The sequence below is a fragment of the Cladophialophora yegresii genome (assembly GCF_000585515.1).
Source record: "Cladophialophora yegresii CBS 114405 chromosome Unknown aczIN-supercont1.4, whole genome shotgun sequence".
Classification (NCBI taxonomy): Eukaryota; Fungi; Ascomycota; class Eurotiomycetes; order Chaetothyriales; family Herpotrichiellaceae; genus Cladophialophora; species Cladophialophora yegresii.
This window is the reverse complement of record NW_006913048.1, coordinates 1,582,231-1,603,498: the sequence shown is the minus strand read 5'-3', so window position 1 is coordinate 1,603,498 and position 21,268 is coordinate 1,582,231. Positions and strand designations below refer to the sequence as shown.

The following is a 21,268-nucleotide window of genomic DNA, read 5'->3' as shown; positions in this document are numbered from 1 at the left end:
CGGTTCTTTCGAAACGCGCGACGTCACCGCAAGTCGGATATTTCTAGTAAGATCGATCTTGCAGTCTTTTATGATGAACTTGATGTGTAAAGGGACGAATTCACGCCACTTCACAGCACGTAGAGTAGAGCCTCAAAACTCATTCATGCCCTGACGCTCGTACAGCGAATGTTGTTGTTCTTCTTGTTGTTGTTGGAAGAGGTCTACGCTGAGCGATGCGAGGCTCGAACAAGAGCACGTTGGTCCGCGATCGGTCAAAACCGATTCTTCCTCTTCGGCAAGCAGGACTGAATCGTTTCTTTCGTCAATCTGTCAACCTCCACGAATGCCACCACGAAGATCGTGGATGATTTTCTACGTCTGCAAACTGATTGGGAACGGAGGTGGGTTCGAAGCCTGACACAAATAATGGATTTCTTGCGCCAATGTTGAGGGCAGGTTGGCCAAATCTCTCTTCACGCTCGGCAAATGGAAGACCTCGAGGTACGTCTTCGTACCCTCCCCCAACAAGGTGGACTTTTCGAGTGATAGACCCCAGCAGTGCTTATGCTTCGAATCAGCGACACCTCCTCGGAACAAGGGATCGCTCGACGCGCTGACCAGAGATCTTGCGCAACTTGCCGCTAGCTTCCCATGGGCCATGGGTGGCAGGTTAGGTCGTCAAGAAAGGAGATAAAGGCTATGAACAAGATCGTGCGGCATGGAGAGCTTCCCGGCCTGGTCTTAATCGTCACGAATTCAGGATAGGATTCCCATGACCCCGACGACGGCACTGACGGGCTTGCTTCGACAAGACAATTTCCCTTTTAGAATGCTGGACGAAGCTTCAATTGCACCGACCAACACTCTTGCGGCAGGCACTGAGGCGCTGCGCACGAATTCATATTACTTGACGTGGCGATCGAGCCTCGAGTCTCTTCGAAGCCTTGTATGCACCCGGGTATACTTGATTCCCGGCCGCATCTCACAGGGATCTCGAGACACGAGCTACGAAGTCCGCCACGGATCCATCCAGCTATGTCTTCATTGACGACGTCGTGAGCGTCTCCATTTGGCAAGCGGTTTCAGATTTCAAGAGCGCGTCTCGCCCGTGTGAAGCCGATACAAGCGACCACATTTATCCGCGCCGTCGATCCTCGCGGTCGACCCCCGCCGTTACTTGGAAATTCGGATCACCTACCCCGACCTCATTCGCGACATCACCTACACTGTCTATAGCCTTGAAGAACTCGTGAAGCAGCCGCTAGGCGTATCGCGTCAGAGGTTTGACGGGCAGTCGACCCGAACACATCAAACCTCGCTTATGCTACTCGTACACTTACAACGTGGTTTCATTGTGCTGGAAATAGAACTAATGTAGCGTCACGGCCCACTGTAGACCGCTCAAAGGGACATAATCCTCACTTCGTGGGCGAGATACAATTGCTGTGATATCGATTTCAGCCTAAAAGCTGACACCACACTCGACCTCTAAAAGCACATAATGCTCAGGTCGTGGCTGAACTACAATTGCTATGATGTCGACTAGACCTTGGCCTGGGCAAAGCAGAGGCTGTGCGCCGGCCATAGTTCACACCAGCGGACAGCTTGTTCTATCGCACGCCTAAGAGGCCCGACAGGAAGGTAGCCGCTGAAGCGTGTCTAAGCCAAGGGACCTAGTGAGGTTGAGCACTGATGAGGTCTCTATGCACTCCCGTGTCTAAGTACCGTAGGATGACGAATTCTATTCTAGAACCCGTGTCCACATCCTATATCGATCCTGAGGTATGCCGAGAATCCTCTCTGTACAGAACTATGACCTCCACGCCGCCTTCTCCCCTTCTCCCATCTCTCTCAGCATCTTCTCCGTGACATGCTCATCCGTCTCTGTCGCTTCCGCCTCGACATACCCATCATCCGTGCCCACATAGCCGTCATGGTCGACGTAAATACCCGGGGGAATGAACTTCCTCATCACGTTGTCCACCCACGACTGCGGCAACCCGAGGCGCACGGACTCTTCGATCCCACGATTCATCCGTCCGATATATTCATGGACGATCTTCCCAGGGGTGGTCCGGTACTCGTCCACATAAACCAGTGCGCGGACCGTGGTGTTATGGGCTCCAGCCGGACTGGATGCTTCCCCATTCACGGACTGAGCAGCACCCCAATCAGGCACATCGATCCCATACTCGCGCGGATCTCTCAGCCACTTCGTCACAGTAATGGGCAAGTAATGCTTGTTGTAATCCCAGCCTCCCTGCTCGAACCGCTTGATCATCTGCGTCTCCGGGTCGTTGTTCCGTATGGGATTGGGGTTTCTTGCCTCATTTTGTCCCTCGTAGAGATCCAGTCGGGCCTCGTCCACGGGGTGCATGTTGTAAAGAACACCCCAGACGGTGTTGGCGTCAGTGGCGGCGTTGGACTGCGGCAACGCCACGACGTTGGCGTATCCCCTTTCGCAGATTATCCAGGCGTGCGAATCCAGTCGGCCTATAGCGACGGGAATACTGGATGATGGAGAGTGTCGGAGACGGAGGGACATTTGGTGAGCCGACAAGTTGGAGCCGAACGCGAAGTAGAAGGTGCCGGTTTTTGAGGATGTGGTGGCCGGGTCGTATGTCGATTGTTCTTGATCTTGAGCCATGCTTGCAGATTGGTTGGTGGACTCGGCTTGGACCTAGCTGGGTCTCGAGCACAAGTCGCCTATGTCCCGATGGAACTATCCTAAAGGAGTCTTTGGGCGGTCCAAGTGGAAATTTCAACTGTCGGATTGGTTGGATTTGACAATGACTACTTGGGCGCTTGCTCGTCTAGTTCGAATGAAGGGACGTAAACCGCTGTAGGTATGATCTGGAGGGCTGGTGCCAGGGGCAAAGAGTGAATGTCGGTCTATCAAAAACGTCGGCGAACCAAGCCAGAGATATCAAAAAATGGGTTACTGAACATGGAGATGTGCGTTGCTTCATTTACACGAATGTCGCGATCTGGACGATGTCATTAAGGAGTGCAAGGCTGAGGATGCGGTGGCGCTCCGATTGGCTCAACATTGGATTGAAAAGTGTTGCTTACATGAATGGGCCCGTGCCGAGCTCTTGGCAGGTTTGCCAAATCGCGCCACGAGGGACAATGCCACTTTGTATTAAATATTGCATCGAGATTCAGCTCTTGTTCAACTCTATGTACATTGGTTTGCGGCTCATGTGCCTCAGATCCTACGCAACGGGATCGATCGTGGTTGGCGCGATCTTTGCGTCGATGACACGCTTTTCGATGTCGCTGTCTGCCTTGTAACCAGTGCTCGACGCGGTCTCGCTGGTCGGCTCCAGACCCTCAATCAGGTACAACTTCCCGTAATCCTCCTCCTCAGTCCTGACGGGGATGGGCGAAAGAGTTGTGCAGATGAAATACACGAGCCCGGAGAAGACAACCACGAGTACATAATTCCACGAGTACATGTTGAGGATGCCTCGGTTGGCAACCGGCACGCCCATGCTGTACAACATGCCTGGGAAGAGCGGCGCAATCGCAACAAACCACGCAACGAATGCTCGCCAGTTGAAGCCGAAATCATACCAGTAGATGCCATGAGGCTTGAAGAGATGCGAGATGTTGATGCCGTATCCTCTCCGGACCCAGAAGTAGTCCACCATGATCACACCTGTGGTAGCACCAAGGAACAAGGTATATGCTCCTAAGAAAGCCAAGAAGGTCGTGGCCTTGGCCTGAATCTCCCACGGACAGATGGCGAATGAGATGACGGCGCAGATAAACTGCCCGCGCCGAATGTTAATGTACTTGGGGAACAACCCGGTCAAGTCATTTGCCAGGGGGACCGAATTGCCGGTAACGTTCGTCATGATGTTGAAGAAAATAAAGCAGGCACCCGCGAAGAACTTGCCGGCTCTGTTGTCGAAGTTGTTGATCACACTCAGTGGGTTCCATTCGACGTGCCCATATACGACAGACGAGGCCACCGCCATGGTACATCCCAGGAATTCAGTTAGGGTCACCAGGACAGGTAAGGCAAACAGCTGCGTTGCCCACGCTGCTGTATCGTTCTTGGAGTGTCGGGAAATATCCATGATGTTGACCGCAAATGTCGCGTTGCCCGAAATGGCTGCATTAACACAAATTCCGAAGAGGTAGCCGACAGACCACCCATCAAGTGGCTTGCTGGGTTCTCTCCAAACTTTCGGCCATCCTCCAGCTGCAGTAATTGACCAGGTGAATAGTGCCGTCCAGAACAAAGGTACCAGAACGCTTTTGACGACAAATAGATACCGCAGCGTCTTAATCGGCAGCCAGAGAAATGGCAACGACAATAGCCAGAAGATGGTGAAGGACAAAAGCTGAGGGGGGGTGATGTTTGCCGACTTCGGGAAGGCGTCGAGGTGCCAGTGAGCAAACGAAGGCCAGATTGCTGTGGTGCAGGCTTGCACTGCCTGTCCAGCCAGACTGCACTGGATGCCGTAGTAGATGATACAAGGCACGCCTCTAACAATCATCGCCCATTTCGATCCGATCATACCGAATGACGCTCTGACGGTTCCGGGAAAGTTCGTTCCGAGCTTGCTACCTAGGTAGCCAGACGCTGCGCAAGGCCAGGAGACGATAAGATTGCCAACGAGGCAGGCCACGACGCAGAGACCAGGATTCAGGCCGAGCGAGAATGCTGCACTCGAGACCTCGAGCTGGGCCGCGTTGAAGCCTTCAGCAATCCAGAACAAACCCATCTGGTACCAGGCGTATGTACGGTCCTTCCTCTTGATAGGATCCATGTCCTCATTGGTATATTTGAGGGCAGCAGGATCGCCTGCGCCAAACGAGCCTGGATGTCGCTTGAGCACCACGTGCTCATCCCAAAACTGCTTGAAGGCCATGGCGGATGGTGGCAGGCCTCGCCGAGTGCTCGTGAGTCCGTTGTTGGCGAGTATGCAGCATTCACCAGGACGCCCTTTCGACGTACAACCAGACCTATCCTAATATACCCTTGCCGTCCAAAGGCTACGCAGCTGACTTCCTACCTTATCTACAGTGTACCCGAGGTACCCGGCCATCTCGAGAACTCGAATTGTGGGTAGGAGGCGGACAAGGGAGCTACGAGGGCCCAGCCTGGCCATGCTCCCGATGATCCGATGATCTACACCTTGATTGAGAGAGATAAGCTGCCCGAATACTCGCCACGAATGCCGCGAACGGCTGCTCGGGTCTATCTCACGACTCGAAGGGAAAGTCGAGTGGCGGCTAACCGACCTCGCTGCACATAATTTACATTGGAAGCCGGTCTGTTATCGTTGTGGATTATGACCACATGGCAACACAAATCCAAGTCTAAGAGATGATCAGAATGCACAATTTCCGGACCCATATGGTGCATTGAGACTTGGATGCTAGCCCACAGACAAGACTACATAGGTGGATGCGCTGGTATTGGTTTACGGAGTGGGCCTGTCTGTCCGGGAACTGGGTACACGTTACCCACGTGGTAAGCTACTGGCGTGTGCAGTGGCGTCCGATGGACAAATCCGCGATAACGGCCGACCTTGAATTGCTGCCACAATTAACGGCCATTCGCCAGCAAGCCAGGTATCTTCTCAATTCAGGCGTCGGAGTAGAGCGCCTGAGCGGAGTATAGCCGGTGGCCCTTTGCCCAGAACCCCTGCATCTGATACGAACCGCAGCCTTGCCCAATGGGAATTAAGCCTGCCGTCTTAAGTTCAATATCAACTACCATAGTACTGGGTGGATGCTTCGAGGCGGAGATCTCAATACCAAATTCGAAAATGGCTCGGCATCTACAACGGCACGGGATAATGGCTCTCGGAAACAGACAAGCCGGCAGCAATCGCACGTCGGTTTGGATCACCACAAATACGAATTACCTATTCGACTTTCGTCACTCAGTTGGGTTGAGATAGAGGTTCATCGCCGCCATCCGCTTGACTACATCCCACTGACCAGCAACGAAGGAAGTTGGACTGGTCTGTTCGTATCTTCCATAACAGAGCCCTGCTACAATGGGCAGCTACGCTCCGTTGACGCTGGAATGCGATCTTTTGGTCACAAACGGTATCATCGTGAGCAATGCACTACTGACTGAGCGAGTTGCGAAGTGCTAACCACAGCCAGGTCTCGCCAAGTGATCTGATTTATCCTCCAGCCTCAGACATCGCCGTCAAGGACGGCAAGATCCTATGCATCGGAGCTCTTCAAGGCATATTCACCGCCAAGAAGGTGGTTGACGCCCAGGGCGCATACGTGACACCTGGAGGCGTCGACACTCACGTTCACCTGGACCAGCACATCAATGGCGCCCTGGGCGACAATTTCGAGGACGGTTCAAGAAGCGCCATTGCCGGCGGCACCACTACCATCGTTACGTTCGCGTTTCAGGCCAAGACCGACGACAGTGTCCTGCCTGTGGTCGAGGCCTACCACAAAAAGGTAAGTCCAACAGACCGTTGTGAACCCCGATTTGCACGACATCTAACGCGCAGCTAAGGCGGCCGGTCTGACATACTGTGACTATTCCTTTCACTTGATCCTGACCAACCCGACACGACCAATCGTGGAGCAAGAACTGCCCCTCATGGTCGAGCAAGGCATCACTTCTGTCAAACTGTACATGACGTACGACCCGCTCAAGCTGAAGGATCGGGAGATCTTGAACATCATGCTCGCTACCCGGGCCCTGGGCATGACGACCATGATCCACGCCGAGAACAGTGATATGATCGACCTGATCATCGAGCAGCTGTACGAGCAGAAGCTGGGTGACCCTTACTATCACTCGGTTGCACGACCCAAGGTCGCCGAAGATGAAGCGACGTATCGAGCGATCAGCCTTGCTCAACTCATGGACACGCCCATCCTACTGGTCCACGTGTCCAGCGCCGTCGCGGCGCGCCATGTCCGCGACGCGCAGACCAAACTGCTCCCCATCCACGCCGAGACGTGCCCGCAGTACCTGTACTTGCTCCGGGACCGACTCCGAGGCGAGAACTTCGAGGGTGCCAAGTGCGTGTGCTCGCCTCCTCTACGAGACAGCCCAGCCGATCTGGACGCCCTGTGGGAAGCGATTGCGAACGGCACCTTCACCACCGTCTCCAGCGACCACTGCCCATTCAGCTTCCACCACCCACTCGGCAAGCAGATGGGCTTAAAGGACGGTGTCTCCCGCTTCACCGACATACCGAACGGACTGCCGGGCGTCGAGACCCGACTGCCCCTAATCTACAAGGGCGCCCAGGAGGGACGGATCAGCGTGCAGAAATTCGTCGAAGTCACGTCTTCCAATCCGGCCAAGCTATACGGTCTCAATACAAAGGGGAGCCTGGCTGCAGGGTATGACGCCGACATCGTCGTCTGGTATCCCGACGAGGCGGTCTCGTTCGACCTGACGAACGAGATGCTGCACCACACGTGCGACTACACGCCGTTTGAAGGCATCAAGTTCGGCAACTGGCCACGCTACACGATCAGCAGGGGGGAAGTCGTCTGGTCGCGTGACGAGGGCGGCGTCTTGGGCAGCAAATCGCACGGCCGGTTCGTGCGGCGGGTCAAGAACGGACTGAGGCAGCCGCGGGGCAAATTCGAGAACGAGTGGATTCCGCAGTACAAGGGCCGGATTCCTGGCGTTACACCCGGCAAAGGCCATCCTCACATCGAGGGGGCTTCGCAGAAGGTGGTTGGGAACTAGGCATCTCGAGCTAGAAGCGCTGTGACTGTTTCTGTGTACTGTAATACTGCATATACATGCCCGTAAAGCTACCTATACAGCCAATTACTGTACGTGCGCAACAACCTCAATCTCAACCTTCATGTTCTCAAGCCCCAGCTTCGGCACCTCGACACACGTCCAGATCGGCCTGTGGGTGCCCATCCACTTCTCGAATTCGGCCTTCATCTTCGCGAGCACGGAGTCGTCCAGCGGGATGTGGTAGCTGTTCACGCGGAACACCTGGGTCCACCCGCCTGAAGCGCCCGCGTGGCGCAGCGCGAGGTCGATGTTCTTGAACGCCTGTTCGATTTGCGTGGTCGCGGGTGTGTCCGCGGGGAGGGCGCCGGTCGTGGGATCCCAGCCGCCTACGGAGGTACAGTTTTGTGTTAGATACGTAGGAGTTGAACGTTAAGGAGGGGAGGCGATGTGGTGGAACTGCTGTCACACAAGATGTCCCTATGGGGGGATATCAAGCTGAAGATCTGCCACGATCTGGGCGGCTCTTTCCTTCGTCATCTCGAACATCGCAGACAGATCGCATGCACTTTACGTACCTTGTCCGGCTAACTCGATCCGATCACCCACACGGACGGCTTGGCTGTACATGTCCGCCATCTGCTCGCCGAAGCCGGGGTAGTTGAAGTAGGTGAGATGGGACATTGTTGAGTCGCCGGATTCTTCTCGCTGGTTGTTGTGGATTTGGCTCACCGGTTTGCTGGCCGGATGTCCGCGAGAGTGTAGAAGGAGGACGAGGGGCAGGGAGCGAACTGCTTTTCTCGACGATGGGGGCTCAAATTGGGACGTGAGTCGATATACAGTACCTTTTTCTCAGGAGCATGGAGCAGAAGGGGGATTCTTCCAGCTCTTTATACCTTCAATGATCGATTCAAGGATACTCGTCTGCTGACCGGGCCGTACGATGCCGGCCCCAATGTCTTGGTATGGGTGGATATGCCCGCCCGGATCCGAGCACAGCGCCGTCCTTGAGTGTGCACGAACCCTCGGGCTCGCTGTGCTTGCCATTCGATGGAATTCAGATTGCAAGGAGCTCGGGCCGGCGCATTTGTCAGCCTCGCCGCCGAGGGCATGTGTTATTTCGTACACATGTACTAACGAGTTCTGGCCGGCCTGATGTTTGGACAGGAGGCCTTCCGCAGTCGTCATCGTCCGCAGTGTGCAAACAGGCTGTAACGACCGAGAGCTAGACGAGTCGCGATTCCAAGCCGGGAAGAATGCATCGAGCTGAGGCCCTCACAGAATCACACCGGGGGAAATAGCGACCGATGAATTGGTCATTCACGAAGTCATTCGCTGGGTTGATGAGAAGGTAACCAGTGCGGAATAGCGTACCAGGTAGGGGAATTCACATGCACAGGAATTAGGACTAGCCTTCTTCAGCAATGATGCCTGAACAGGCAATTTCGATGTCTCGAGACAGAGCCGACTCTCGATGCTCGATGCTCGATGCGCATCTTACGCCCCGTCGAGAACCAAACGTAGGAAACTACAAGCATACGATGATGTACAGGCTCATTCCGTACAGCGGGATGCTGAGGTCATGATGTTGAGGGTCATGGGGAGTAATATTACCTGGTGAAGAGTATGTACGAGTACTCCGTACTGTGGTAGGAGAGGATGATGCGGGGCTGAGGATCTCCGTAGAAAGTGGGATCAGAGATACAGTTCGGAGTACGAAGCAATGCTCATGCTTTCTCGGCAAAGGCCAGGCTGTAGAGGTCCAACTCCTCGCCTACATCTTTGTAGCTTTAAAATATATTAAAAAGATTACGGAGTACTCCGGCGGACGCGGTTCTTATCTTTGTTTATGAGCAAAAACAATCAACAGCCAGGATTCCCAAGTGGTCACCCACCTTAGTACTAACTGACCGGCATATGGCTTAAGTACGGCTGAGCGAACGGGAAGCCCTGTTTTCCATATCCTATGGTCGATTGCAACACAAATCGTTTTTATCCAATTCATAACCGTAGTCATTTCAGCTTTAGGATCGAATTACACGGAAGTTTTCAGCGCTGAAGCTGATGGGGAAGATGGGCTACCACCACTATTGTGTACTTTTCCAGTCTTGTGACGCGGATCCTTATCACTACAGTATTTCAGTAGGCGCGACGTCATGATCAGCGTGACGCGAACCTATCCATCGGTGAGCATGTTTGATGTTGAAGAAGCCCTTCAGGTGAATGATTATAGACATTGGAATCATTCAAGACCTTGTCGAGGAAGGGTTGCGTAGTAACGCCTACGCAGGACGGACTACCTAGGGAGGGGGATTTGGTGGGGAACCTATGACGGACAGGTGACGATGATTCCTCTTTCAAAGGCTTGAGATCGAAGGCCGGACAATTTTAAATTCACCTTACCTCCCTTAAGTTGTCACGACACTGCAAGCAGCAGGGTTTAGTTCGAGCTTCCTAACTCTTAAACTACAACAAGCTCTACCCACTCGGACAGAATGAGACCCTGAGGACGAGGCCGCTCAAGCGATATTTCGTATTTGACCCCCTTACTTCCCTGATGGCTTCTAACCACGGCGGGAAATCGTGGAATCTGATTCGCTATGACCTTGAACGCAGCGGTGAAAGGCATGCAAGCGAGATGCGCATAGCCTCCTGCTGTGCACCGAAAGTTCCCGAGCCTGGACTCTCCTTTGTCCAGTGTCAGTCAGGTTTTCAGCCTTACCATCGCCAGCACGAGAACATGCGCTCTTCAAAGTTCTCGCATCAATCGCCATGTGCGCATCTCAGGTGCTGCGCTGTCGACCGCTTCACAGAGCCATGCTAGCCTGACCTTTGCCGTCCCAAACTCAGAAAATCATGTCAACAGTCACAGTCCCAGACCTATCGTTAGTGATTCGTGCTGAGGCGTCGGCACCTCTCGCGTTGAAGTACCAGTACACACCGCTGCCCATCAAAGGCTGGACACGAATCATAAGACTTCATCCTGGATCGGCCAACGACCGACTTTCATGCAGCCTGGAAGCTCGAAAGATCCATGATGCTGCCGCCCCGTCCTCATTTGAAGCATTGTCTTATGTCTGGGGTGTCGGCGATGTAGACGCAGTTGAAATGGATTGCGACGGTCGAGTCATGCGCATTGGAGAGAATCTAGCCTGTGCACTGAAGCATATACGCCAGCGGAACGAGATCAGGTATCTCTGGGCGGACGCCGTATGTATCGACCAGGAGAACATAGAGGAGCGATCGAGCCAAGTAAGTTCTGAGCGTATGGGCACTACGAGCTATCCGCGACGAGTCCCGGAAGTCTGACAGTTCTGACATCAATCTCAGGTGCAGCAAATGAGTGAGATATATTCCAGCGCGGACCGCGTCACTATCTGGATTGGACCAGATCTTAGGGATGAAGCGAAAGAGTGCTTCACGTTGATCAGGGACACAACCACCATTCTTGCTGACTTGATCGCCGAATACGGAGGCGTCAGTCTTTTCCCCACCATCACGCCGGAAAGCGGTCGTATTTGTTCAGACACCCAGCAATGGGAAATGGTGCAGAGACTGATGGACACTGAATGGTTTAGCAGGGTGTGGGTGCTACAAGAAATCGGCCTGGCTAGATCAGGAGTCGTACTTTATGGGAACTCCTCATTGAATTGGGCCTACCTCGTGGAGCTGATGCTGATTGTGGCATCCCGTCCCGACGTATCCTCACATGTTGGAAATATCAAGTCTGGCATGATCTGGGATTTTTACGAAGACCTGTGGCGGTCCTATGGCAATCCCAGCTCTTGGAGGAACGAACTGCCAATGACCCGATCGCTGAACGACAATCAAGGCCAAGCAAGCTTCATCAACATACTAAACGACTCACGGGGTTACAAAGCCACCGACCAAAGAGATCGTGTGTATGCTTTTCTGGGCCATCCAAGTGCCGGGTGTGAACCTTTGGCGCAGACGAGACTTCTGGTCCCCGATTACAGCTTATCTGTCGATCAAGTCTACTTGGACATCGCGAGACGCATCCTGGACACTGATTCAAACCCATGGACGGTGCTGACATGTGTGGACCATACCCAAGGCTCTCCGTCGCTTTCCGGTCGACGTCCTTCTTGGGTTCCCCGTTGGGACGAAGGTTGGCGGGTCTACTGGCTCGGCTACACAGATATGTGGTATCGAGCGGGTGGGACCAACTCGAATGCCTTTCGGTCTGAAGTTTCACCAGCGGGATCTTCGTTGATCCTGTATGGCATTATAGTGGATTCCATCAGTTGGACCTCTCGACCATTCGACTCCGACGAACTCCGACTTGAACCGCAGAAGGCGAAGGCGCCTCTGCAGCAGCTCTGGTGGGAGCTCCAGAAGCATGACGATAACAACACAATATATGGTTCGAGCACTCAAGACCAAGAATATGCATTCAGCCTCACTCTTGCCGCAGGTCGCGGCGCAGATGAAGGGCCTTCGGAAGATGATCCCGATCACCACCGTGCTGTCTACCAGGCGTATAAAATGCTGCTCGGTGGCACGGATACCGACCAGAGACCTGCATCCAAAGAGGACATACGAGATAACAATGTTCAGCGCAAGGAAGACGAGCAGAACTCAATCAAACTGGAAGCACTGACTTACGGCGGAAGCAATCAACGTAGAGCTTTGCACAATCGGCGCCTTTTCCGCACAAGCAGGGGATACTACGGCGTCGGTCATAGGGCAGTTGAGGCGGGAGATATGTGCTACGTTTTCAGGGGGGCGAATGTGCCGTTGGTCGTTCGAAAGGTGATGGCAGACAGCAACGCGGGAGAGACGACAGCAGCTGCTTCAGATCATTACGTGCTTATCGGCGAGGCGTATATCCAAGGGATTATGAGAGGAGAGTTGTTTCTGGATGCAGAGGCGGCAGAGGCACTCGAGGAAGCTGTTGTCCTCGTGTAAAGTCCAGTGGGAGCCAATGAATGACTAAGCAGAACATGACGGTGCCAAGGCCGCCTTTCCCGATTAGGGGTGTAAACAATAAATCAAACTTCTGAGCGTGCTGCACTCTTCATGGCTACCCTTGCAATACGTATCACCTCAGTTCGGAACATGACAGGTCTATAACAAAGGACACTTCTGCTCTGTTGGCATGATGGGATCGGTAATAGCCGTCGACGATACCATGGAAGACCAAAATCCGCACATTAGTCCAAACCCCCTTCAATGCCCTCCACCTGCAACGCCTCTGCACCAGCTATCACCCGAGCGTATGAACCAGCAACGAATCCCTCAGTCACCCTCCCTACACAGCTATCTCGTGGACCATGACCGTCCACGTACGCGCGACTCTATGGCATCCGATGTTCAGACGAAAGTTGCATTCCTCAACAGCCTGGCCAACGGCAGCACGCAATCCTCGCCAACCCGCTCCAGAAGAGCCGCTGCACCTTCGGAAAATGCCTCTCCCATCAAGAGCGAGGTCAACGGCAGCAATGCAGCTTTCCAACGAGCCATAATGGGCTACGAAGAAGCCCAAGCAAGCCTCGCAACACTATCCGCCGAACTCGAGCGCGCCAGAGAAGAACTCGCTTCCCGTAAGAAGCGCGAACGAATGCTCTCCCAACGCGTCGAAGACCTACTCGAGGAGCTCCAAGCCGACAAAAAGAAGCGGGTCCGCGACCAAGAGTCCTACACGAAGGAAATCAAGCGCTGCCGTAAAGAAACATACCGGGCTGAGTTGGCTGTTGTTGAAGCTAGACAGGACCTTCAGGAGACAAGGGCAGAGTTAAAGAAATGCCAGGCAGACATCCAGCATGAGAAGAGTGAAAAAGAGAAGTCGAGGCAGGAGAGTTTTGAGAGGGCTTATGCCCTGGCTGGGACAGTGGGAGAATTAGAGCAGGTCAAAGACCAGTTGAAGGTGGTCGAGAGGGAGAGGGATGCTGCGCTTGTGGAAGCCAAAACCAACGCTATTGAGAAGAGCACCACCTTCGAGAAGGGGATCCAGACCGATTCCGTGGCAGAGACCGAGCCGAGAAAGGAAGAGGCACAGGACGATAGATCCGCATCGATCATGGCGGTAAGAGAAGCAATCAAGAGTCAGTGGGCGCATCACGCGCACAGCGTGAGTGATCCTCGGCCTGTATCTTCTGAAAGTACAGCATCTAGGAGCCGCATCACGACCGAGAGACTACCACGTCTGCGCGCACCACAGATCCCGGACTTCTCCTCTGTGATATCGCATCTGAATTACTTCAGTAAGCAGTCGGAAAGAGAGAAGATGGCGCCTGAAGAGGAGATTCAATTTTTGAAGCAAGAACTTACCTGGGCAAAGCGGAAGCACACCGAAGACGCCGACTTGATCCACCTTATGCATATGCAGTGCCAATTTAAGGCTTGCCCTTGCCGTCTGGCAGAGTCGAACGGTGAGAGATTTGTCCATGATGCGGTTTATGATGCAAAGATGCAGCAGCAGCAAGTGTCGAAGAAGAGAAAGATCTCGAAGGAAACAGAGGAGGTTGTGCTTAAGGACAGCGCGCCCAAAGAACAATACCTTGTGCCGAAAATGCCTGAGACAGCGAGACTGCCTCCAGAACCGACCCCAGACCTGGGTAGTCGATGCTTGGAGTCGCCTTTGGTCCTCGAACAAGCCATAGAAGTCCCCCTTCCTGAGCCTGACCCAATGGAATTGGACTCGAGCAATACTACACTAGAGCCTACCGCTCAACTGGAGGAGATCACACAAGTCCTGGTTGAGCAGGCCACCGGCTCCAAAACCTTTGCCTTTTCAACTTCAACCACAAGCAACGCCGACCTGAGAGCTGTGGCTCCACCTCTTCGACACACGGAGAGTGCCTCAGCTGTACTCGACGCAGATTTGTTCGACCTTTCACCCCCGAAACAACTTCCGCCCAGACGTCCTTCTACAGCGATGGGTATTTTGAATGCAAATTCACCCATCCGTCTGGTTCCAGAATCACCTCGTTCAGCCAGATCATCCCGCGATAGCATCCGACCTGCTGCTAGAGATCGAACGCAGGCCATACCGAAATCAGCAACGACAACGACCATCACCAAGGTAGCGCTCAAGGACTCGCCACCACGGACGAGCTTGCACAGACGAGCTCAATCAAAACCTAATCTTCGAACCCAGTCACCCTTGGTGACCTCAACAGTAATGTCTCACCACAATGACTCAGACATGCAATCTGCATTCGTCAAGGACACGTCTGCGTCGCCCGCGGCAAGCACCGTCTTCCCAATGACACCTGTCCACAAGCAAGCGAGATCCATGCATACTCTAGCGCAGGTGCAGCAAACCGGCACCGAACGGGAAACGACAAGCCCACCACAAACCATCGCCACAACTACCACGACAAGAGTCCCCCTCCGCAGCAATCCAGAAGCAGACGACGTGTTCAGTCCGGAGCACCACCCACGCTCGACCCTGCACGAGCATGCTCAAACCGAAGTCCTCAACATTTGCACCGAAAATATCCCCCCGTCAACCATCACCTATCCCCAGTCCGCATCCCGGCCGACCTTCGTCACCTCCTCCCACCAAGCTATGCTCACCAACGTCCCCGGCACGCCCATCAGCCGCGAAGCCGCACTCGCGCAGATCCGCGCGCGACGAGACCGAGCCCGAAGCGTCAACTTGAAGAGATCGCTCGAAGGCGGCAACGTGGGAAAGGAGAACACCGGTGGCGGAGCCAGAAGTCCGACCAAGGGTAGGCCCGTCGTCGTCAATGGGATTGGCAAGGAGAATGCAGGCCTCGGCGGTGTCAGGACGGTGAGGGAGATCAGCCAGGCAAGCGCGCCGGGCAGGTTTGCTTTTTGAAAACGCTCCGCTTTTCGACGAACATTACAGCTTACATTGCATTCTAAGTAATGAAGGCGCCTTGGGCTGCAGAGACGTGCGTGTACGAGAGAAACGAGTAGAGGGCAGGGTGAGCGCTCCCACGCCTCCTACTGTATGTAGACACTTGGATAATGCGCAGCCAGAGTACGTACCGTAATGCGATGTGATGTGGCGTGGAGTGTCAAAATCAATGTACCGAAGTTGCAACAAGCCCTTGAGGCAGGATAAAGGGCTCCGATAAAGGGCCTCCGTAATCTTGCATGCTGGCACGGAGTTCGTGTTCGCGGCGCTTTTGTGTGTGCGTCATATTCTGTGCTACGTTTTGTGCTGTAATATATATCGTTAGGTACGCAGTAAAAGCCATGCCATGCCGCGGTGATACTGTATTATGCGTCAGTACTGCGCTTGAATACATACGTACAGAGTGGCCAGGACGGATGGCACCGTGAGCAAGCGAGCAAAAGACGGAGTGAATGAAAGAGTGAGTAGGTGAGTGAGCTGGTACATATTCCGTAACATGATCGCTTTATATGTCAGCGTACAGTAACCACTACGCACCCCTGAGTTGGACGATGCATTTCAAAGTTTCGAGGACCGACTTCTGTAGTCGACAGATGCGATTGCAGCCCCTTGCTGCTGAGTGTACATGTCGTGCTGTGCACAGTCCACTCAACCTTGAAAGGGCATACTCAGTATGGTAGGTAAAGGATGAAGTCCAACGCCTTTCAATTCACTTGATGCTTTCATTTTTCTACTATCTAGCTGACGTCCAGATTTTCTCATGCAGAGCATGACCATGAGTTCCATGCCCTTGCAGTCATTTCCAACTACTGCCGACTGTCCTGTTCTTCCATTAACTAGAGGCATATAAGCTGTGCTAAATGCAGGCATTTTCCAACCCGGCAATTCAGGGAGGCCCTTTTATACAAACTTCGGTGCCTGGTGTCTCTCCCATGATGACCCGTCTCGCATAACCACATAATTTACAATGATTTCCCCAAAGCGTTGTTTGTTCGCCGTTCGGCGCTTGCGCCCCCTCCCCACTTCGTTGAACCACAAATGCAAACGCATCTTCAGGTCATGTCGCGGTTCGCGCCGAACGCCGCCTCCAAATGGGTTCGACGATTCCTGAATTCATAAAATCAATTCCATGCATAACAATAAACCCCAATGGTAAATATAAATGTAGAATAAACTGGAGTCATCGGCTGTTCAAGAGCAGTCCATCTCGATGTCCTCGCGTCGCTGCAAGAAAGGCGCTTCACCAAAATCTGCGGCGGCTTCCATACCACAGCTCATCATTCGCTTGTGGCCAAAATGTCCGCCGAACAGAGCGCCTGACTGTGGAGCTGCGAAATTCGCAAAAGGGTTGACTGTGGAGGTAGAGGGTATCTGCGGCTCGGCCTGATGGTGGAATCGACTGCGGGACTTGGGCATGGCCATGCGTCTACCGTTAAAGTTCTGCCTCGTGCGCTCGCCAATCTGAGCCATGGGGTTGACATCACTCATGGTGTCCATGTCAATGGCGAAATAATCGACCGGCAGGTGCATTCCTGCATCAGCAACCAGGTTGGGGGTGTGCGGTTGCCAGTCCTGGCTCTCGTCGCTGTCTGAGTCGGTGTCATATGAGCGCTTGTGGCTGGTCGAATAAGACCAGAGGGATTGTTGAGAGATTGATGGAGTGGCCCAGTCATCACCATAGTCTGAAAGGAAGGCCAGGCTGATACCGCAATAAGTAGCAGTGCTTAGATTCTGGGACGCAGCACCGAGAGGGGCAAGCTCGTTCGTGCTGGTGGAACTGCCACCCGCGAGCGCAGCTTGAGTCTCGGGAGAAAGCCGTCTTGCGTCAAAGAAAGGGCGAGGAGTAAACTTCTTTTGCTGAGTTTTGTACCCTTCAGCGACCGATTTTCTGACCCTCATGCCGACATGGAGAAGGCCTGCCTCGATTTCTGCCCGGTCCGGCGCTTGTTCGCAAAGCTGCAAGAGCAACGGCGAGTCAAAGGTGTGGTGCTCGATGTCCGAATTGTCGGAGACCGGAATGATGGAAGGCAGGGACACGGGAGCGAATCGACGTCGCTTGGAAAGAGGTGAGGCTGCCTCAATAGAGGGGACGGGAAGGGAAAAGTCTTGCATGACGTCCATTATGATGCTGTTTATAGGGGCGTAATGGTGTGTTTAATAGTCGAACGGGTGAGGAATGACTGCAAGGGCTCAATGAGGAGAAGGATAAGGTGCAGCGTGTCGTGCTGTGTCAATCGTGAGAGACGAGGCGGGTGTGGGTTCTGAAGCGAATGTGAGGACGATGAACAGATTGCCGTACTAACTTAATAGCAGGGTCTAAAGGTTGAGATAGTAATGCTCTGAAATGAGTGGTATCGAGTGAGTCGAGCTTGTGTCCGAGAGGCAGCGGGTAAGTGAGAACGAGAGTAAGAGAGCAGAGCAGTAAAAGGGAGAAGGAGCTGGTCAAGAAGGAGGTCCAGGTCAGATAAAATTAAACGAGAGATGGACTGCTGAACTCTGGAGTCCGGCAAGTCACGATTGAATCTTGCAGAATGCTGGACAAGGAATCGGGAGCGTGCTGCGGGATGTGCCAGTCAGCTTGTCCTTATCCTTATCAAGTTTCCGGAGCGACTGAATCGTCAAGCGAACGACGAGAGACAAGAGACGAGGAACCGTCAAAAAAGCCACACGCTTTCCTCACTTTGTCCTTGCTCTGCTTTGAGCTGGCCTGAAAATCCGCAGCCAACCAGTAATCGCAAGCCCCAGCCTCCTGGAGTCCCTGAAATTCATGCATGGCGGTATTAATAGTGGCCCTGCTTCCGCCGCTAGAGGTGTCAGTTTCACTCTTCGGCTGCGGACGCTCACCTGCAAAGTCCGGGGCTGGGCACGGACTGAGTCTCACGATTGGCCAAAACGGTCGCCAGTGCCGAACTCGTGTTCCCTGTTCCTGAAATCCTGCAGGTTGACACGAAACTGACGCGAGGCTTCCGATTTGGCGCGTGGGCTTTTCATTGGGCGGGGTCGTCGTGGCTGGACAAGCAGGCTGACCGCAGGAAAATGGTTGAGAGGAGATTGCATCTCAACATGCCACGCGTAAGGAGTGCCAGATACGGATTGCGGACACAATACTCCATAATTATGGTCGTCCTCCATCGACTGCGATAGAATGAGTTGCGCAATTCTAGGATAACTTGTCTACAACAAGGAGACAGATCTACCCTCGATTGCCTCTCCTCCCGCCCTTTTTCCCTCTCTCAGCATGCGCTTTCAAAATCTTGCGATGCTCAACAAGGCTTCTCTTGCCCTTCGACTTAGCCTTACCCAGCGTCATGAGGAAGTTTTTCTTCCGCGCCTTCTCCTTGTTCGTGGTGCTCTTTCCCTCAGATTCTTTGCGCTCCTTCTTCCTTGCCGCCTTGGATTTATGCTCCTCGCGATCAGCTTTATGTTCTTGTAGTAAAGCTAATTTTTGAGCACGGGTTGCCTTGCCTCGTGAAAGGTTTGCTAAACCTTCGATCTCGGCGGCTGTCAGAGGGTCGTCCACATGGCGCTGGGAATTCGTCTGTTGTGTATTTTGTGATGCGTGATGAGTTTTCTTCATCAGCGATGATACTGAGGCTGTTGCGCGAAGTTCTTGCAACTTTGCAAGGTCGGCCGGCGTCAGAATGCGAGTCGTGGCAAGGTTCGTCTTGGATTGCGTGGTGGCTGCTTCTTCCCCCTCAATGGGTTTCTCTACAACTCCATTCTCTTTGTCATCCGACACATGAGCTTCGAATCGCACCTTCTTGGCTGCCGGTTGCTCGTCCTCGCTGTCACTGATATTGATCTCTTCGTCACTTTCGACGTTGATCCATCCACCCGAGTCATCGCTGTCTTCGTCGTCTTGCACATTCCAGGCATTCCAGTCTTCTTCGTCATCATCCTCATCTTCATTGTCAGAGCCATCTGCCGGAAGACTTTTTTCGAGTCTCTTCCTCTGTCGCTCCTCTTCCTTCCATTTCTCAAGGAGGTCTATGCCTTCAATTTCTCCGACCGCCTCCTCACCGAATCGCTGTTGTTTCTGCTCACCAGACTTCAAGCCAAGGGTAGCATCCCTGCCACGGTCTTTCTTTCTAAGCATCTCAGCACCGACTTGCCTGTATAGGCCCATTAGACCTTTGGCCGCCATCATGACCCCCTTGTCCTTGCTCTTCTTATACATAACCAGATCCTGCAACAGTGTATCATTCATGGCCAGAGGCTGTCGCACACAAATCTCTCGAATAGCGTTGATCCCGGCTGCGGCCACCTCCCCAGCAGCGGCTTCGGAAACAAACTCGTTTGCAACCTTCTGTACCAATGGCTCCAGTATATCCGGCGGCACCAGATTATGCGTCGATTGTGCCAACGATGCCAGAAACGACGTGACCGACGGCTGTCGCGGTGTAAGGTATTTCAAGAAATAGGAGTAGAAGCTGATGACAGTCAACTTGTGCAGGCCGATCAGCCGTGACACAAGTTGCAAGACGAGCAACTTCTGCTCCAGATTCAACTTGGACTTCGTGTTCTGTAGATGCTTCGAGAACAGCGTCTCCGCAAAGCCCTGCGGATCATGCAACAAGTGCAAGGCCGAGAAGTTTAAGGGATGGGGCTGACTTTTCTTCTTTTCCTTCTTCTTCACCGTCGCAGCCGCCTTCTCGAGCCTCCGCTCAGCCTTTTTACTCTTCTTGTTGACGCCCACCTGATGCCGCAATTTGCCCATATCAATGGCAACGTCGTCATCAGAACTCTCATCCTCGAGTTCTTCTCGCTCTCTATCTCCACCCAGAAAGAAGCGCACCCCTCCGACAATGCACTTCTCATTATCTGCCAGCGCCGCTTCCTTCATGATCTCCGCAGCCTTTGCATCCGTCCAGATCTGCCTCTTCCACATCTCTCTCGTGATCTTGACCGCCCACAGCGCCTTCGCCGACGCCCGATCCTCCGTCACAAGATGATGCAGCGTCGTCTGCACGCTCCTGTTCAACCTGTGGTTCGTGGTCTTCGCGTTCGCACCGCGTAAATCGCTCAGGATCTTCTGATACAGAAGTGCCCGCAGCGACTTGCTCGGCGTGTTCGTCAACACCGGGAAGAAACATTGAAGTAAGGTATTCGAGTCGATGATTTCCTTTTTCCTCAGTAGCACCAGACTCCCCACGATCTTTTCCCGCAACTCGCTCTCCAACCGCGCATGATGCGCCGACAGGATCTCGACCAGCTGGCGTGGAAACTCCCTCGTCTCCTCCTTGTAACAGTTCGCCACGTGGGCCACAAAGTCGATCAGCTCGCGGAAGGAGATGAGGCCGCTGTCTGTCGCGGACGTGGGCGCTTGCAGGAATATCTGCCGCTGGTTCTCATACTGGATGTACTGGTGCAGGAAGTCGGTGTGGTAGGATTGAGGATCTCGTTTGATTTTATTCTGCAAGTTCGCGAGGTCGGCGTCGACTTTTTCGAGGGCACCGAGTTTGCGCTTGCCCATGCTCGCGGCTTCGGTGAGGAAGTCCCTCTTCTTGGTCCGTGCTTGCGTAGGGTATGGTTGAATGCAGGCAATGCAGAGGTGGGGTCTAGAAAAACTGAAGTTCTAGACTTTTTTTCTGAACTGGATCTTATCTTGATTAGATCAATCTGCGGCAAGAAATAGCTAAGTCTGACGAACCAGACCGGATAGAAGCAGCACGAACCAGGCACGAAGGGACAGAATTTATCTGTCATTACAAATCAATCAATTCTGGGCCTGGTCGCCT

The 21,268-nt window shown here is 53.5% G+C and overlaps 9 protein-coding genes across 9 annotated transcripts; 4 read left to right on the top strand and 5 right to left on the bottom strand.

Annotated features, from left to right (window-relative positions):
- Window positions 1–1,138: 1,138 nt before the first annotated feature.
- On the top strand, window positions 1,139–1,447 carry A1O7_05907 (uncharacterized protein; the record flags this gene model as incomplete). The annotated part of the gene is made up of 1 exon (XM_007759914.1): window positions 1,139–1,447. A coding segment is annotated over one exon (222 nt), but the record flags the coding sequence as incomplete, so codon positions are not given.
- Window positions 1,448–1,792: 345 nt separating this feature from the next.
- A1O7_05906 (uncharacterized protein) lies at window positions 1,793–2,629 on the bottom strand (the record flags this gene model as incomplete). Its single annotated transcript, XM_007759913.1, has 1 exon — window positions 1,793–2,629. The coding sequence occupies one exon, from the start codon at window positions 2,627–2,629 to the stop codon at window positions 1,793–1,795; it is 837 nt and encodes a 278-aa protein (XP_007758103.1).
- A 568-nt stretch (window positions 2,630–3,197) lies between these two features.
- On the bottom strand, window positions 3,198–4,865 carry A1O7_05905 (uncharacterized protein; the record flags this gene model as incomplete). The annotated part of the gene is made up of 1 exon (XM_007759912.1): window positions 3,198–4,865. One exon carries the CDS (start codon window positions 4,863–4,865, stop codon window positions 3,198–3,200), a length of 1,668 nt encoding a protein of 555 aa, XP_007758102.1.
- A 1,137-nt stretch (window positions 4,866–6,002) lies between these two features.
- A1O7_05904 (dihydropyrimidinase) lies at window positions 6,003–7,684 on the top strand (the record flags this gene model as incomplete). Its single annotated transcript, XM_007759911.1, has 3 exons — window positions 6,003–6,062; window positions 6,115–6,429; window positions 6,488–7,684. 3 exons carry the CDS (start codon window positions 6,003–6,005, stop codon window positions 7,682–7,684), a joined length of 1,572 nt encoding a protein of 523 aa, XP_007758101.1.
- Window positions 7,685–7,768: 84 nt separating this feature from the next.
- Window positions 7,769–8,365, bottom strand: A1O7_05903 (uncharacterized protein; the record flags this gene model as incomplete). Its single annotated transcript, XM_007759910.1, has 2 exons — window positions 7,769–8,070; window positions 8,260–8,365. 2 exons carry the CDS (start codon window positions 8,363–8,365, stop codon window positions 7,769–7,771), a joined length of 408 nt encoding a protein of 135 aa, XP_007758100.1.
- Window positions 8,366–10,537: 2,172 nt separating this feature from the next.
- A1O7_05901 (uncharacterized protein) lies at window positions 10,538–12,610 on the top strand (the record flags this gene model as incomplete). The annotated part of the gene is made up of 2 exons (XM_007759909.1): window positions 10,538–10,933; window positions 11,012–12,610. The coding sequence occupies 2 exons, from the start codon at window positions 10,538–10,540 to the stop codon at window positions 12,608–12,610; spliced, it is 1,995 nt and encodes a 664-aa protein (XP_007758099.1).
- A 223-nt stretch (window positions 12,611–12,833) lies between these two features.
- On the top strand, window positions 12,834–15,488 carry A1O7_05900 (uncharacterized protein; the record flags this gene model as incomplete). The annotated part of the gene is made up of 1 exon (XM_007759908.1): window positions 12,834–15,488. The coding sequence occupies one exon, from the start codon at window positions 12,834–12,836 to the stop codon at window positions 15,486–15,488; it is 2,655 nt and encodes an 884-aa protein (XP_007758098.1).
- A 1,233-nt stretch (window positions 15,489–16,721) lies between these two features.
- A1O7_05899 (uncharacterized protein) lies at window positions 16,722–17,651 on the bottom strand (the record flags this gene model as incomplete). Its single annotated transcript, XM_007759907.1, has 1 exon — window positions 16,722–17,651. The coding sequence occupies one exon, from the start codon at window positions 17,649–17,651 to the stop codon at window positions 16,722–16,724; it is 930 nt and encodes a 309-aa protein (XP_007758097.1).
- A 1,072-nt stretch (window positions 17,652–18,723) lies between these two features.
- A1O7_05898 (uncharacterized protein) lies at window positions 18,724–21,003 on the bottom strand (the record flags this gene model as incomplete). Its single annotated transcript, XM_007759906.1, has 1 exon — window positions 18,724–21,003. One exon carries the CDS (start codon window positions 21,001–21,003, stop codon window positions 18,724–18,726), a length of 2,280 nt encoding a protein of 759 aa, XP_007758096.1.
- Between the last annotated feature and the right edge of the window lie 265 nt (window positions 21,004–21,268).